Source organism: Oryzias latipes, chromosome 24 (assembly GCF_053564925.1).
Source record: "Oryzias latipes strain Hd-rR chromosome 24, Olatipes_Hd-rR_3.1".
Classification (NCBI taxonomy): Eukaryota; Metazoa; Chordata; class Actinopteri; order Beloniformes; family Adrianichthyidae; genus Oryzias; species Oryzias latipes.
Window position 1 is genome coordinate 17,560,908 of NC_136260.1, and position 16,684 is coordinate 17,577,591.

Genomic DNA, 16,684 nt, shown 5'->3' on the forward strand with positions numbered 1-16,684 from the left:
CAAAAAAATGAGTTGGTAGAAGAAAATCCTACTATATTTTATGCATACATTTTTACAAATTAAACATATAATCATTATTCACATAAACACAAAATAATTAAGGAAATAAAGTCGAGGAGATAAAAGCAAAAACTTGAAAATGATAAGAGATATTTAAGAAAATGATACATAATTTTGTGTATTTTGGTATATATGCATATAAAACCTGAATGAATGAACCTGCTTGTAGGATGTTTGACTTAGTAAAAAATCTGTGGATGAGTGCTCCTTACTTGAGTAGACAAGGCTCAGAGGAGGAAGGGAGAGAAAACCAGGGCCTCCTTCAACAGCTTTGACCTCTTCAAAACCATTGGGCAGACCGCTGAGGAAGTCCTTACGCTGCCTGTTGACACCCAGCCAAAGATACAACTCCAGTTTAGCCTGAACGGTCCAGCCGGCAGGACCAAAGCTCTTCTTACCCGGCAGCTGTGGACACAGGTTCCAACACTTAGCTGATATAGTTCAGGAATAAGCACAGCCTTTTGTTTTATTTATGTCACAAACTGATAAATGATTAACAATACAGAGAAGTGGGGGCACCTTAAGGAAGGCAGCTTTCACTTTTCCACAGTCTTTGCCAGTTTCCTCTTCCACTGTGGAATACAGGATGTCTTTCGATGGGATCCGAGCGTAAGCAATGCGCTTGTTGTTGCTCATCATCCAGATGAAAACATCTGGAATGCTGTGCTGAGGCTGAAGATAATGCAAAACGGAAGTGATTAACTTTGGAAAATGTTTGAAACTACCAAGGTTTTGACTCTGTACCTCGTCAGCGAGGAATCGGAGCCTCTGCAGGAAGCTCTGAGCCAGTTTGAGTCGGTCTTTAACCGTGTTTTTCTTGACCTGAGTGCGCAGCTGCTTGGCCTGTTGGCCCATGCTGTCCTGCAAAATAAACAGTGATGAGTGCTGATGATGGTTACTGGTCAAACAGTAAGTGTACCGCTGAAAACATACTATTCCCTATGATGTTTTCCAAAGCTTTTACTTTTATTAAATGCACCTGATGTTAAAATTTTGTATTCCTAATAAAACACTGATCATGTGAGATCACAACATAGTTTTTTTTAATTATTTCTTGTCTTTTAAAATTGCGACATTTGCTTTTATCAGCCAAACTTCAGCTTCGATCTGCATTTTAGGACCTAAGTTGTCCTTACAAGCTCCCTCATGCAGGATTTGAGTCGTTCTCGGTCCAGTTTGGTTCTTCCTGCCAGGTTCACATCCTTGTTGGCCAGAGCCACAAACCGGCTGCAAAAACACAGAGAACGATAAAGTCATAAGAAAAATCCAGTGTTTTTCTGGTGGGATTTACAAAATCATTGATTTATCGAAACAAAAAATGCTTTTACTGTAATTCCTTTCATGGCTGTTAACCTCTTTATAGTGGTAAAAGTCTTAATTATATGATAAGATTTAAAAGTTAAGATTTTTCTCCTGTTACCTGCTTAGTACTGTTCGTTTTTCTCAATGACAGTTTGAACACACGCTTGATTTCTATCAGGATTACCTGCAGCCGACGCTGAGCTCCTCCAGCACTCCTCTAAGTCTGCGCTCAGGAAACGCTTTCTCTGTCTTAATGATCTCCTGAACATCATTCAGACCCTCTTCCTGTTAGGAAACATAAGAAATGTGTGGGGAAATGTCTGAGATGTCTAAAAGAAAAGTCAGATTCCACCTGTTTTTTAAATAATTAAACAGATTAAACAGTGCTAATTTAGTGCTCTCTGGGATTATCAGTTTATGTGAACTTCTTATTGTCAGAGTGAGGTTCATTTCTACTGACCAGCTTATCTGCAATCTTATCCATGATGTTGGAATTATAAAGTCGTCTCCTCTGGTCTTGCCACCAGCTCTTGATGTAGACACACGGTTTCTTCTCAAAGTACGGCAAATGGAAGTAGTTTCTGGAAATTTTAAACACAATCTTAAACTGTTTTGTTTTCATTACTGTCTTTTTTTATTGACATATTGTAAAGTGACCCCTGACCTATCAGTGATGACAGGCTTCATGAGAGGAGTCGTGGAGACCGAGACAAGGTCACCTTCCTCCTCTGCCTCATCCTCACTGGAGTTCAGGATCAGCTCGTTTTCATCCTCTTCGTTCTCCCCATCTTTCTTTTTCTTCTTGGCTGCGGGGGATTTACTAACGCCGTCTATCTGGTTACCATAGTTACCTGTTGCATGGGCATTTTACAGAGAACAAATGCTTAAAGGAAGCTATTGATTGAAGTTGGCTATCACATTTATTTGACTTGTGGTGTGCAGATCAATGTAAGGATGGTGGGGGAAAAAACAGCTTAGTTACCGATTGTGATTTCAAAAGTGATTGGCTTGTCACCAATCTTCCTGTCGACCATGGTGGCTTCCAGGAAGGAACCAAAGAGGAAGAACTCTTCCATTTTTCCAGTGGCACTCTGAAGGAAGACCAAAAAAAAAACCAATACTTTTGAACATGGGGATGTGGAGAAAAATTCATCCAAGTTCGATCAGTAAAATGTTCATTTAACTTGAACTTAAATGCTGCACTTTTGGCAGATAAAACCCTAAAAAGAATCTTTGAAAAGAAAAGTAAAATAATCAAGTAGAGCTTGCTCACCTCTGAGATGTTGGAAACTCCTTCCACTTGAACATCACTGGAGCTGATGATCTCAGGTGAAGTGGTGTCCAGGATCTCCACAGCTACAGAGACCAGGAGGCGGGCTCTGAAGGACACCCCCTCTCCAATTCCCTCATTCAGGTCCTGGTGCTCATCCATGAGTGTGTACTGACGGGTGGATCCGTACATGTTGACCCACGCTGGCCCCAAAGTGGGCAAAAAGCCTGAAGAAGATCACAGAAGGGAAAGGCTTATTTTTATATGTCAACCTTTCTCTTCCATTGGCTAACAATAGATGCAGTTGTACATTGTAATGCTGAGAATGTTCATTTTTTACTGGAATATTTGTGCAGTTAGGAAAAACAGCATTTTTTGATGGACAAAAATGAAAATGAAGTTAGGCTTTTTATTTAGCATTTTCAACTCATTTCAACATAAACGTTACTATTATTATTATTTTCCTATCGTGATATTTCTAGTTACACTTTAAAATAATTCATAAAACCATAAACACATATATTTAAATGTTAAATTTGCATCAGAATAAAGTTTTATACTTTCAAATGAAACAGTTTTCAGCTTAGTATTATTAAAAAGAGATTTTATAAATGTATTCATGGATTGACTACTAGTCAATTGAATTAAAAGCAGGGATTCCAAGAGGGTCATGGCTCTCTTTACAAGCCTCCATAACTAATAATGACATGCAGAACATTTCTATCTTTATAAGGCAGAATAACATCTTTCAAGACTCAGAATTTTTTGTTTTCTTTTCGTATTAAATCTTACCTTTGTCACCATCGTTTGATATTTTGCGCAGATCGATGAAGTGAGTTCCTATAGCAACATCATTGACCTTATCAGAATCTCTTATTTGGACCTTGATCCGCTTGCAGAGAGGAGGGAACAGTTCTGTGAAGACAATCTGCTCATTCCAGATGGGTTCATAGCTGCTCTTCTGCACTGAAGTCTTCCCCTGGAGAAGAGGAATCAAGCTGAGCAAAGGATGTGTTTCAACTGAGCCACTGCAAAACAAACTCAACAAAACTCAGAAAATAAAATCTAACTTGGATCTGCTCATGGTTCTGACTTCTTATTCCTCGTTGTTTTGAGTGTACATAAAGACCACTGCCGCTTTAGGCTAAAAATCAACCTTCTGCAGCAAGAAGTGGTGCTAACTTACTAAAAAAGACTTCAGAATATCAGAAACTTTAAGTGAGTTATTGAAAACAGGCCATTTCAAGCTAATTTTAACTCGTAAAAGTTTTAAAAAATGTGGGTGCAGAGATAAGTACCTTCTGCCCAGCAAATTGTACTTGAACATATGGGTCCACCAAGTCTCTGTTCTCTCCTATGAAGGCCTTCTTCACGTTAGCCATGATGGTGGTGTTCATTTTCGGAAGACCCTCAGCGCGGTAGATCTTGACGTAAAACCTCGCCCACTGCCTCTCAGCTGGAATGCCCTCTGGGAGCAAAAGATTTCTGGAGCACAGAAGCAGAGGCACACATTTACAAACTGTCGTCTGGAGCTCCATCTGCTATTGGTAAAGCTTCAGAAATGAGCTTTAATGACCTATTCTGATTACATTTTTGTTCTTCACATGTTTTTATGGCATTTTTCAGACGATGTAGGATATATATTAAGAAAATTAACATTAAGTATTTTTTTGTTTAAATTGTTGTAACTCAGGAGCAAATGCAAAATTGCAGGTGAAAAAATATTGCATTTGTTATGTAGAAAATAGGCTGGGTGGGCCACAAGCTCCCTGCTCTGCTCCATACCGATGCATCAACTTTTAGATGGCTAGTTTACGTACGTCTTCGTTCTCTTCATATGAGTTGGCATCTGGCTCAAAACTGTACGGCATTGCTCTGCATTTTTTTTGCACCGGTAATGTTAGGTTGGGTTGTGAGGGACTGTAAGCTAGCGGTAGGGCGCTTAAACAGAGAGCTCTCAGCAACAGGAAGGGGGGTGTCCTGCCCACAACTCATAGGCAAATTTCTAATGAACTACTGTTCATTCTTCTGTCCTAAAATATGACACAGGTTTTTTGAATAAAAACAGCATATTCATAATTAAAAGATCAATGGGAACACTTTGAAAATCAATCAAAATATGATCAGAGCGCGATTTTTAAGGACAGATTTAGATCAATGGATACTAAAAGCACTTCTACCGTGGCAAAGAATAAAATGAGATGATGACTGGTGTTGCTAGTTAAGGTCCTGAACTTTAAAACAATTATTTTCCCCATCATTGTCAAGGTGTGCGACATTGTCGCCTCCATACCCTTCTATGTCGTCCTCATCCGTCTCATTGGCTTTGTGTGGGGTCTTGATGTTGTCTCCCTTCCCAACGACAGCAATATCGCATTTGACATATCCTTTGCAACCCGCTGTGATGTCATCTGGATCAGAGAGGATGGCCCACTTGTGGTAAAACTGGTGTTCTGGATGTCAGTAAATGAATCACGAAAAACAAGGAAAATACTTTAAAAATAATTTGTCTAAACAAGGTCACCAAGACAAATGTTTTTTTTTTTTAAGGCTAAGACATAATGGAGATGCTAAATTACCAGGCTGGAAGTAAACAGTCCCAACATCCATCTTGAAGGTCCCCACCAAAGTCCCGCTGCGTAAAAGGTTTTTAGAATGAATAACCTAATTAGACAGAAAGAGCAAGGAATTAACACAATCTGGAGACCTGGAGCGCACAAAACTCACATGGATTCCATAATCACATTCAATGTTACAACTGTAATAACAAGTACAATATGTGCAATAAAAAGCTTAAAAAAGAAAAAGTAATCAGTTTATATCCATGTGTTGTAAGTGGGACAAAAATGTATAATGAATTGAATTTTGTTTTTTCTTTCTTTCATTGATGCAGACTGTTTAATACTCACTGAGAGCTTAATGATCTTGTCAAACAAGACGTCTGGAGGGACGTGGAAGTCAAATACAAAATACTGCAGGGAAGAGATGAAGAGTTTTCCATTAAATTACTTTTTTTTTTTACTTAGTCTCACGGTCTGGATAACATGGCAGCTGACATGACTTTCTTGGAGTACATTTTACTAGAAAATAAAACGAAAATCAAAACCATATTTTCCTGTATTCATGCTGTCCTCTCACTCCTCTTTTTAGTGTTTTTTAAAGTGTTTGCATGAGGAAACCACTAAAATGAAACACATAAAAATGGATTTTAATTGATGAAGAAAAATCTGGGTAAAACACAATAGTAGGGCGTGTCACATTTTTAGAAGAATGAAAGCTTCTAATTAACATCAGTAATTAAATTAAGGAAGAACCTGATAATAAATACATCACCTAAATGTTGACCAACTTTTGGTATATCTTTATTTGCAAACATTTTATGCTAAAGCAGCTTTATATCAAATGCAGAAGCTTTTCTAAAGATGCACAATAGAGGTAGTTCAGGCGAGACGGATGCAGACACAGCAGGAGCTGAAACCACCTCAGTCTGAGAACACAAAGCATGAGAAAAAAGCATCTCAAACACTTCAGTTCTCCGTTTGCCTAACAACAGGGAGAAGAATCGGAGAAGATCGATGGTTGACAAGCTGTCACTTTGAGTTGCAGCAAGACCAAAAACAAAAAGAGGGGAAAAAAGGTACACTTTGTAACACATTGCATTATGAGATCATTGTTTGAAAGTATTTGAAAATAAAAACACAATCAGATCATTAATAATAATTTTCAATAAACTTGAACCTCAAATCAACCTCTTTGGCTTTAATTCTGTTTTGGAGGGTTTATATGAGCGGTCATGAAAAGTTTGTGGGTGAAGGTGCTGTTCTTTTATACAAAAAGTAGAAATATAATGTTTGCTGGTGTTTTGTACATGAGGACCTGGCTGGAGACATCAACAACCAAAACCGGAAGTCCACCCATCTCACTCGAAATAATTTGATTTTAACTGGCGACCATAACACAATAACACCATAAAGTGCCCACCCCTGTTTAAGCTTTAATAATAGAGCTTTTTACATCATGGGTTAGGGTCTTCCGGTCGATGATCTCTTGTTCTGGATGGTAAAAAGATTGAAAAGCTAATCGCTCTCACCTCATTGTAGTACGGACAGTTGGTAGACTCCTTCATAGATGTGTATTTCTTGTCATCTCCAACCTCCACGCACACCACGGGGTCCATGTTGAGGCCTATTAGCTGTCGGGCCTCAACAACTGTGATGCTGATCTGATGGGAAACAGTTGTTTATCAAGTCTGACTGAACTCTTTAATGAACCTAATGTCTTCCAACAGTGAGTCTTTAAACATCAGTTCTATTTTCATAAATAATCTAAATGTATTCTAATTACAATAAAAACCAGCAGGGAGAATTATGAGATGTCTTAGTGCGCCTGAACATTTGGCTCAGATTGGCAGCCTGAGGCGCCTCTTTCTTCAGCAACTTTTCATTTAATCACATTGATTGCTTTTTCTGAATCATTATTTTTGACTGATTCCACACAGAGACGACTCATTATTTAAAACAGTTGACTAAAAGAAAAAGAAAAATCACAGGACCTATTAAGTGGTTAGAAAAATAAAAAAACAGGAATGAATTTATTTAATAAAGAAGTATTTTTGAATAGGTGGGTTATGATGGGCTTTAAAACAGCCATCTTGAAGTTTACAAATGATTGTTGCCAATGAATAAAAATTAAGGTTATTTCAATGTGAACCTGAAGCAAAAAAGTATAACTTTCAAAATTTGAAGAGCATGCATTTAAAAACCAAACACTGTAGAAATGTCTTTCTATTTATCATGAGTTCATTATCATCTTGGGAATTTGAAAAGACACACCTGATAATCAACAGGTCTTCCAGAGCCTGGCTCCATCTTAATATCGGGCTTTGACCTAAAAAGAAAAACATTTTTAAAGTGGTTCATCTAATTAGTTATTCTGTTTCTTTACTTTAATAAGAATGTTTTATTTATACAGGGCCTATAAGACACTTTAATTGTGGAATAAATTTCAGGTCAACTGAGTATAGAACTGCAATCAGTCATTGCGCTTTAGTTTTTAGCACCAAACTAAATTTCTTTAAAAATAAACAATCTTTTAATCTCACTTTCTTTTTTTTTTGCACAGATTCTTCTTTTCTACTAACCCCATTTCCGTTATAATGATGAACACAATTTTTTTCTTAATTTTAATCGCTAACATTTGATTGTAGAATCAGAACTTGCAATGGCATAAACTTGCCACCAGAGGTCCCAGCTCTTTGTTTGACAGAAGCCTTGAAAATTCACAATTTTCATGGTACAACCACTATAAATTCAATGGATAATTTCTGTTGCTGCCAGATAGGACTCTGATGTGGACTTGGGCACCTGGACCACAAATTTCTCTGCTCACACCAGCATCAAAACTGTGAATATTACTCTCATTGTAGTGGTGCAAGTATAACTTCATAAAGTTTGAGCTCTAGCAAAATTAAAACAACTGCTTAATTAAAAAGTTGTCATGAAAAAACAGTAAACCCCAACAGATTTGACTTTTTAACATAAGAGTCAATGGAACATTTGCTCCCTTTTGACTCCAGCCTCTAGTGGTCTAGCGTAAAACTACGAATAAAAGATGGGGGTTTGTGCAAAACCAGATTTAAATGGTTTTATGTTAAATTTTGATGGGGCCCTCACTGTTGTGAATAAGAAAATTTGGGCATATAAATGGATAACGAAACTCCTTTAAACAGGATTATTTAGAGGGAATTTATCATATTAGGCATTAATTTTAAATGTTGGCAAATCTAACATTTTAATAATGACATAACTGATAATGTTGACTATTTGACCAACTAGCAAACAAACTGACATTAAAATATTATAGAATTGGGGGCACATATTTGATAATTCTCCACTTCAACTACATAACTTCTTGATTTGAGCTCTTGCAAAATGTTGGCGTTATGTCATTCATTTTTATCTTTAAAACAAAAACAAAAAAATTGTAGTTATATTTATGCTTGAGTGTGTTTTTGTTTAAGACCTCTTGTTGGAAACGTTGGTGGTGACAGCAGTCACAGAGGCCAAAGAAATGGTGTCCGGTTCCAGAGTTCCAGCGAGACGCTTTGCTTTTCTGTCCAGGTCCTCCATGTCCAGAACTGCAGGCTCATCTGCTCAAATCAAGCAGAGCAACCATTTACATAACTATTAAATAAAAAAAATGCTCAACAAAAACTTCTTGCCTCTCTTGTGGTCGTCTTTGGAGTTCTTAATCTTGCCGAGCTTCATGGCTGAAAAAACTCCCTTCCCTGCTCTGATGAAGAGAACAGAAAAAAAGGAAAACCCGTCACAACTGATCTCTCCTCACATCCACCACCTGGTCACTCTTCATCAGTGGGGTTGACAACCCGTGAGATTATTTTTCACAATTAAATGGGGTATTTGACATAAATTCAATTTAAATCCATTCGATCGTGTTTCTCACAGTGTCGCCAAACAATTCCCCAAACCTTCAATCACAAAGCAAGAGTATCCGGTGCCTCCACATTGATATTAGCTAGATCACATTTCACTGCAGCAACAAAGAGCTTTGATGCTATCAGGGGGGTGACAAATGAGGGGCCTTAATAATTAAAGATGAGTGTGACTGTCCAATTTTCTTCGGATATGGATACATGTCAGGACATTAATGAACAGGACTGTTTTCCATTTACTTCTTTGGGCATTCAGAGTGGAGCATATCAGAGTTCAGAGATGCCTTTGATAATCCCATTGAGATTATAGTATAACCCTCAAAATTAATCCTATAGTTAAACACTAACATATGGTTATGGATGATAACACGTCTTTTGATAAGTTCAAAGTCATATTTTTAGAGCAATTTAACAAAGTTCAGTCAATGAATGTGTTAGCATTGGCCTACTGTCACTAACATCAAAGATTTTCTAAAGTCCTCCTAAATACTTTTTATGATACAGAATAAATATATTAAATAAATAAATGTAAAAATTAATTAAAAAAAAGTAAGTTTTTGTTACATTTTACACTCCCAGTAATTCACCACTTCCTTTTACTTGTGGTGAAAATGCAAGTTAAGGAAGAAATGCAAACACATGTGCACAAAGTTTTTCTACATACCACATCAAAGACGAACTGTTGCCACTCAACTCCACAAAGAAGTCACTGTAAATCCACGCAAAGCCCCTTCTATCGACAAACTTTAATTCCACATGAACCTGTCAGGTGCAAAATTCACACAGCGAGCTGGCAGGTATAGTCGGATTGATGAGTGGAAACAGCAGGGAAGGTGGGGAGGAGGGAAGAGTGGGTTGGGGGGGTGGGATTATAGCATCTTGAGGTCTTTGTTTAAACTCAAGAAAGCTAGAAACAATTCACACTTTTATTTTTATTCATAAGGTATTCAGAGGTGGGTTTGTGAATCTAACATTCAGTTTGGGCTTTATTTTTTTGTCTATTAATTCATCAACTAATTCAAGTGAGACAGTAAAGCATCTACAAAGCTCTACACAGGAAAGGTTTTGGGATTCAAATGTGCACAGGGAAATTACTGGACCCTGAGATGTATCCAGAGCCACCTCCATATACAATTTGGAATAGGGCTTCATGCTAAATTTACAAAGTTCACCTAACAAGAATAACAATTCTGCAAAAGCTGAGAAATGGCATGCATTTTTTTGGCTTTTAATAAATCACATTGCTCTACATGCTGTTAAAAATTGTGCTAAAAAATTACATCTGCTAAAATCAATCAATTATATCCATGGGGTAACTTCCAGTTCAATCACAATTCTAATTTATTTATTTAGTCATTTTTCCATTTGCCATAACAGGTATTTTATTTCCTCACAATAGACAACTGCAAAAAGTAAAATCCGCTTGTATCTCGATGATCCAGATCCCTTTATGACTTGGGTATGTAACACCTGACGTGCATCTTCAAAGATGTGTTGCATTCATAGCCTTTAAAAACTCAGCGGGGTTCTTTGATACAAGCAACACTGAAGAGCTCATCAATAAAGCAATATGTCTGCCATGACTCACACACATGAAAATAAAAGAATAAAGAAGAAAATAACCTGGAGTTATTCAATATTCATCGATATACTCCACATTCTTCTCACGGAGCTTGTTGAATAATAGAAGTCGTGGTGAGATCTGCACCAGTTTGCTCTCATATAGTTGCAGATTGTATACCATACTACGTTTCAGTGCTTCCAAGATGTGCTGTACCTGAGATAAGCTCTACCCGAAAATGCAGGGAATTAAGAAGTCATTAGGTGCAGAGCTCTGTGCTAAGATCCTATTGATTCGTCTGCACTTCTCTCACCTTATCAACCCCCCCCCCACACACACACACAAACACAACTTTTTTTGTCTTTTTAAATCTTTTTCATCCAGTTTCTGGTCAGCAACATTCCACATTTTTAAAAGCATCAAAGAAAACACTATGTCAATATCATGAACTGATATTAAGATCTTTTCGCAAGTCAGTTCTCACATCATTTGCCTTTGCCTGTCTGCTAAAATCTGTCTCATTCAAATGAATGGGAAGGTGTGTCCGAACTTTTGGTCTGTACTGTATACACACCATTAATTATTATTATTTTTAATAATTTATTTTTAACCTTTTTTTAACCAAGTGAAAAACCCACTAAGTTCAAGATCTCCTTTGTAACACACGTAACAAAACATGATAACAATATAAAATAAAACAATGGGATTGGAGTTGTTACAATTTATAATATAAATGTTGAATGTGTTTATGTTTTTTTTAATATAGATGAGACAATAAAAGTATAACGAGCTTTACAAAATAAAGGTCTTAAGGATTTGCTATAGCACAGCTGACAAACACAATTGATCAGTCATTTTACAAACAAAACACTCTCCTTTAAAATTTCTCAACACTGTGGAAAGGGTTAAACAGAGAAGAGACTGTAAGCCTTAACTGTGCAGCAATGCTCCGATTCAATGAGCCGAACATTTCTGCTGACCGTTACTGACCGTAAGTTTGAAAGATGACAACAATGTTCACTCCATAACCCTGACTGCAAGAAGATTGCTTTCTTACTGGGCGTAAAAAATATTAATTAGAGTAAATACAACTGCTTAAAAGTTTATTTAAACATATTTATTGATAGTTTTCATGTAACGGGAAATTACGAGGCAGGGGTTTCCAAACTTTTTGCAAAGATGGCCTGATTTGCTAGGGTGAAAATGTGTGAGGGGCAACCATTTGATATAACATTAAACTGAATCATTTTACATTTTAACTAAATTGACTGTAAATTTCTGATTTGAAGACCAGAAATGAACACGGATTGAGGGTAAAAATCTTTAAAGGTCCTGTGTCTGCCTGCTTATTATGATCACCATTTTCAAAAATGCCAGACAAATGTGCCGTTTGAAGGAGCCAGGCGAAGAGTTTGACTTTAGAATTCACCCAGAAAAGCACATCCAGAGCGTAGGAGGCTGTGGATTTCTGCTAATGAGGATTATTGACTATGACAACACAAAGGTTGCTGCAAAAGAATCACAAAAACCTAAACCTCAGCTTTTTCCTCAAAATGGTGGTTTTTATTTTTTCAGGGGTAATTCAAACCTTTGCTAAACTAAATCATAAAAATTTGAACAGTTTTTATAGCTTCATAACATAAGCCATGTGTCAGCCACCATCTTTGACCACTATTTGTCATTGCATGTCATGATACGATGATAAACTAATACATTTATTTGCACATTTTACGCGTGGCAGCGGTTATTATTGAACTTTTTGTTCCAACCAAATGCTAAACTCATGTAATTTAATATATAATGAGATTTTTCAGGCCAAAATACCAATTGTACACAAGCAGACAGAGGCAGACTGTTCTGAAAGAACTTCTGTAATTAGAAAAAATGAGAGCCACCATTACCAACTACTTTCTAAGATACAGAACATGAGCCTATTTTTGAAGTTATATCTTCTTTAGAGACAACATTCTGCAACAGACCACAACCGTCAAAAGACCCTAAGGTCCCAGTATTTTTAGGGCGTAAAAGGATGCCTATGATTACGCATCAGTAAAAATGGGAAGAGAAAGTATATAAAAACGTACTATAAGTACGTAAATATTTCAGCGTTTTCCGTCTCCAAGCCTTAATTTCCAAACAGACACTTGTGTCTCCACAGACCCTTTTCTCCAGGTCTGCTACAGCGGCTGTAAATCCACACATCAGGTAATTTATTACTCTAGAATAACAACAAGCAAAACAGGCTGGCTTATTGTGGTGTCACGATAGCACAAAATGTTTTATGGCTTGTGCCATAAATCATTCTGTTGGAGCAGGGGAGAAATTGAGGGAGGGGGGCACAGGAGAGGTGCCGGGCAGATAGGAGATTGTCAGTTTCTGTGAGGGGATGAGAGGAAACTGAAGGATCTTAATGAGGCAAGAGTGCACTTTTAAACGAAAAAGTTTCCTGGAAGACTTTTAGGCTACTGTTGGGGGGGGGGGGGGGGGGGTCTTTCCACTCAGTTGTGAATAAAAGCAAATCACAAATTTAAATAGTAATAGAGCTGAGAGTACTAAAGTTATCATTTTCTTGTACATCCTAAAAATTGATTTGTCACAATTAAAGGAATAATTTCAGCGCTAAAAATTAACAAGCAGCACGTTAAAGAAGATAAAAACTGAACAATTTCTTTTCTTTATCCACAAAGTTACCTTCGCTTTAGGAATATGAAATCTGCTCCAAGTCTTCATCTCATGCAGTCACGCCTCATTACTGAGAGACAATTAGAGTTTTTTGCCATAAAGCCACAACATCTCAGGCGTGATGAAAAAGTCAGAAAACTGCTCTACCAGAAGAAAACCGTCCTGCCAAAAAATTCTGGATACAATAGAAGTAGATAAAAAGTGACAGAGCTATTACATAGAAATATCAAAGGCTGATTTCTTGGCTGCTCTATCCGTTTCTCTCATATTTCTTAACCGGCAGCAAGAAGTACAAGACGACAAAATAAAAAAGCTTGTAAACGAGACATATATAACGTTTCAAAAACTGCTAACCTTATCTTTTTTTTAATTTTGTGAGCATATGAGACATGTTAAGAAGAGCAAGTACATTTATGCTGACATCTAAACACAAACCACTGTGAATCATAATGATGGATTTGTCTGTTTGTGATAGTCTTTGTGGAAATAAATGCTACTCACGCTTTTATAAAACCCCAACGGATCAAGGATCTTCACAAAAACAGCACACTGTAAAAATATTTGGTAAGTTTTTCCATAAGAAAAAATATTTTTTGATATAGGACCAAAAACTGATAATGGGAACAAACCAAATCCTTTATAAGATGTTAAGGCGAATGCCTGGCAATAACACATTATATGTTTCTGTAGTGCTCTCACTAGCTTAAGCTCTAAATTAATCAGAATTTAATTCAATGTAAGACTCACTTTCTGAAGGTGGGTATTGATCCATGTAGAGATCGTCCATGGGATGTCCCAGACCCATGACTCTGTCCTGACAGCAAGCTGTCTGTTTCAAAGGCAAACACCCCGTCCCGGTCATCAGGGACCTCCAGGAACTCGCCGTCGATCCACGTCCCCGTGCTGCCATCCATTGCCTGGTACCTGATCTCTATGGTAACACTGGTCTGCAAATTACAGATCATACCATAAAAGGAGTTTTAACTGTGACATCATTGTTTTTGGACCTTTTTAAATACAGACTGCAAAAAGTTAAAAAAAAAACTCAAAATCACTTGTTTGTTTTACTTTTTCACATATTTCCAGTATCCTTCAAGTTAAAAAAAAAAAACGTAAAAGACCTACTCTGATGAAAATTTTGTTAGCATGTTCTTGCGGTATTTTTCTCATGATGGAGGATGTATATTTAGAAAAAAAAAGTCTAAATTACATTGTTGAGTATCTCTTTATTGGAATCATTGGGAATCAGGAGCTGATAAAACCATGCGTTTAAAAACTATTGCATTTGTCACACAGAATTTATGTTGGGCGGGCTCTAAGCTGGCTGCTGGCTCCATTCTGATCCACTTGTAGACGACTAGATGCATCTATGTCTTCCTTTTTCTCGTCCAAGCTGGCATCTGGCAATAAACTGTACAGCTGGACAGCTCTGATATTTATTGCCTGCCATATTTGTTGCACCGGTAAGGTTAAGTTAGGGGTGTGAGGGGCTGTAAGCTAGCAGAAGAGTGTGTAAGCAGAGAACTCTCAGCAACGGCAAGTGGACGGGGGAACGGGACTGCAATGTGGCGTTGGTCCTGCCTACTACTCAGAGGTGAATTTCTAATGAACTACTGCTGCTCTGCAAAAACGCAAGCTAATATTTTGGCTAAAAACGGCACAATCCTAATTAAAAACCACCGTGAATGCTTTACAAATAGATCAAAAGAAGATCAGAGTGGGAATTTAAATGCTTAGCCTTGGTGAAAATATTAAATACTCCCCCCCCCCCCCCCCCCCCCCAAAAAAAAAAAAAAAAAACTGCTTTGCAAATAAGGAAATGTAGATGCACATTTTATTTTTCTGGAGCTATGTTTTTACTGATATTATCATCCCGATAGTTTCCTGATCTTTATCACAGAGTGACCAATTTATCCCTCTGACAAGGATGGATGAAGATAAATGCATGTTGGGTTCTTGCTCTCTCCCTTTTCTGTCTCTGCTTCGTTCGCTTTTCCCTCCAGTAAATCCTCACTCAGCAATCACTGTGTTCCACCAGGAGTTACACATGTTACTATGGAAACAACACTGGAGCTGTATGTCAAAGTGTTTTTGTCAGGTTGTGTCTGGTTAAGTTTTACTGTGTTTCGAGCTATAAAGGTTGCACTGCACGCTTATAAACCGCTTTGCAATGTTTCATCATCTGTGCATCATCCTTCCTCGCTGTTCTCTGAACATGATTTGAAATCAATAGAAAATTCTGGATCACGGTGAACTCAGAGAGCCTGGATGTGCTGACACTGCAACCAGAACACTGAACACCCCTGTTGTTGTGGTGCTCTTCTTTATGGGCCAAATGATGGCTGTTACCACACCTTCTGGGAATTAAAAAGCAGATGAAAAGCGATAACTTCTCTATTTAAGGATCCCTCCTGTGATTGTGAGTGCACTTTACTGGCATCTCCTTACCACTCAGAAGGGTAAGACTAAAAAACTACAAATGCCAATGGCCGAAACAAAAGTAGATCACAGTTTTACGTAAAACTGTCTTCTTTTCAACTTTGTGAATTTGTAACATCTCCTTGCATATTTTCCAAAAATATTTAAATAACATTTCTCTATGAGCAATCTTGGACTGACAAAACCAAGCAAGCGCTTAGCTTGGATCTTGTCTCACAGCAACTTTCCCAGGATGATGCCATTTGTTAGCAAGCACAGAAACCCCTCTCAATTTCTTTCACTCACTCTCTGATCTGTCTCTTCACTAGTTTATTCATTAAAAAACTGAATTTTGTTGTGTTCTTGTTGCCTTGCTATATAATGAAACACATAATACTGAATCCCCCATAATTTCACTCTGTCTTTTTTCTTAATCTGTTTCTCTTTTGGCTTTTCCCATCAGGGGTCACCACAGCGAATGAGTCGCATGGTAAACTTGGCAATGTTTTACGCCGGATGCCCTTCCTGACGCAACTCTCTCAAAGCCACCGGGCTAGGTACCGGCACAGAAGTAGAGAAGGGAACAGGGAGCAGCCCGGAGTTGAACCCTGGTTTCACGGACGGAAGGCGCCGCAAACCAGCACGAGCTAAACCGGCTCCGCATATCAGCATATCAGCAGATTCTCCTTGATCTTCTGAAGTAACCTTTGTTCCACTAAAGTGAGAACAAAAGTCCATTTGGGAAATAAAAACATACATAACTGTAAATAAAATGTAAGTTTTTTTTATAATATTGCTTTTCAAGTATTTCCCTGCAACAGGCTTTATATGATCTACAACAGCACCAGAAAACAAGAAAAGTTGATTAGAATGTAATTAAAGGTTGGAGTTTCTGAGAAAAAGTTTTATTTACAGCTACTTTATGATTGTTTAGGAAGTC

General features: G+C 37.6%; 1 protein-coding gene across 15 annotated transcripts in view; it reads right to left on the reverse strand.

Moving 5' to 3' along the window:
- Window positions 1-16,684, reverse strand: part of otofa (otoferlin a) — a 77,233-nt gene that overhangs the window by 17,763 nt on the left and 42,786 nt on the right. For 14 of the 15 annotated variants that reach the window (XM_020714490.2, XM_020714489.2, XM_078943070.1 and 11 more), the window contains exons 5-23: window positions 14,074-14,273; window positions 8,853-8,923; window positions 8,654-8,780; window positions 7,465-7,519; window positions 6,723-6,854; window positions 5,542-5,604; window positions 5,212-5,296; window positions 4,926-5,085; window positions 3,931-4,117; window positions 3,425-3,611; window positions 2,636-2,859; window positions 2,345-2,453; window positions 2,027-2,213; window positions 1,823-1,943; window positions 1,547-1,647; window positions 1,197-1,287; window positions 805-921; window positions 580-732; window positions 273-465 (exon numbers count right to left, since the gene is read on the reverse strand). In XM_020714490.2, the coding sequence (XP_020570149.1) occupies window positions 273-465; window positions 580-732; window positions 805-921; window positions 1,197-1,287; window positions 1,547-1,647; window positions 1,823-1,943; window positions 2,027-2,213; window positions 2,345-2,453; window positions 2,636-2,859; window positions 3,425-3,611; window positions 3,931-4,117; window positions 4,926-5,085; window positions 5,212-5,296; window positions 5,542-5,604; window positions 6,723-6,854; window positions 7,465-7,519; window positions 8,654-8,780; window positions 8,853-8,923; window positions 14,074-14,273 (2,563 nt within the window). Of the gene's footprint in view, window positions 1-272; window positions 466-579; window positions 733-804; window positions 922-1,196; window positions 1,288-1,546; window positions 1,648-1,822; window positions 1,944-2,026; window positions 2,214-2,344; window positions 2,454-2,635; window positions 2,860-3,424; window positions 3,612-3,930; window positions 4,118-4,925; window positions 5,086-5,211; window positions 5,297-5,541; window positions 5,605-6,722; window positions 6,855-7,464; window positions 7,520-8,653; window positions 8,781-8,852; window positions 8,924-9,747; window positions 9,860-14,073; window positions 14,274-16,684 lie in introns of those variants that run through there. The other variant, XM_078943072.1, reaches the window with a different exon arrangement.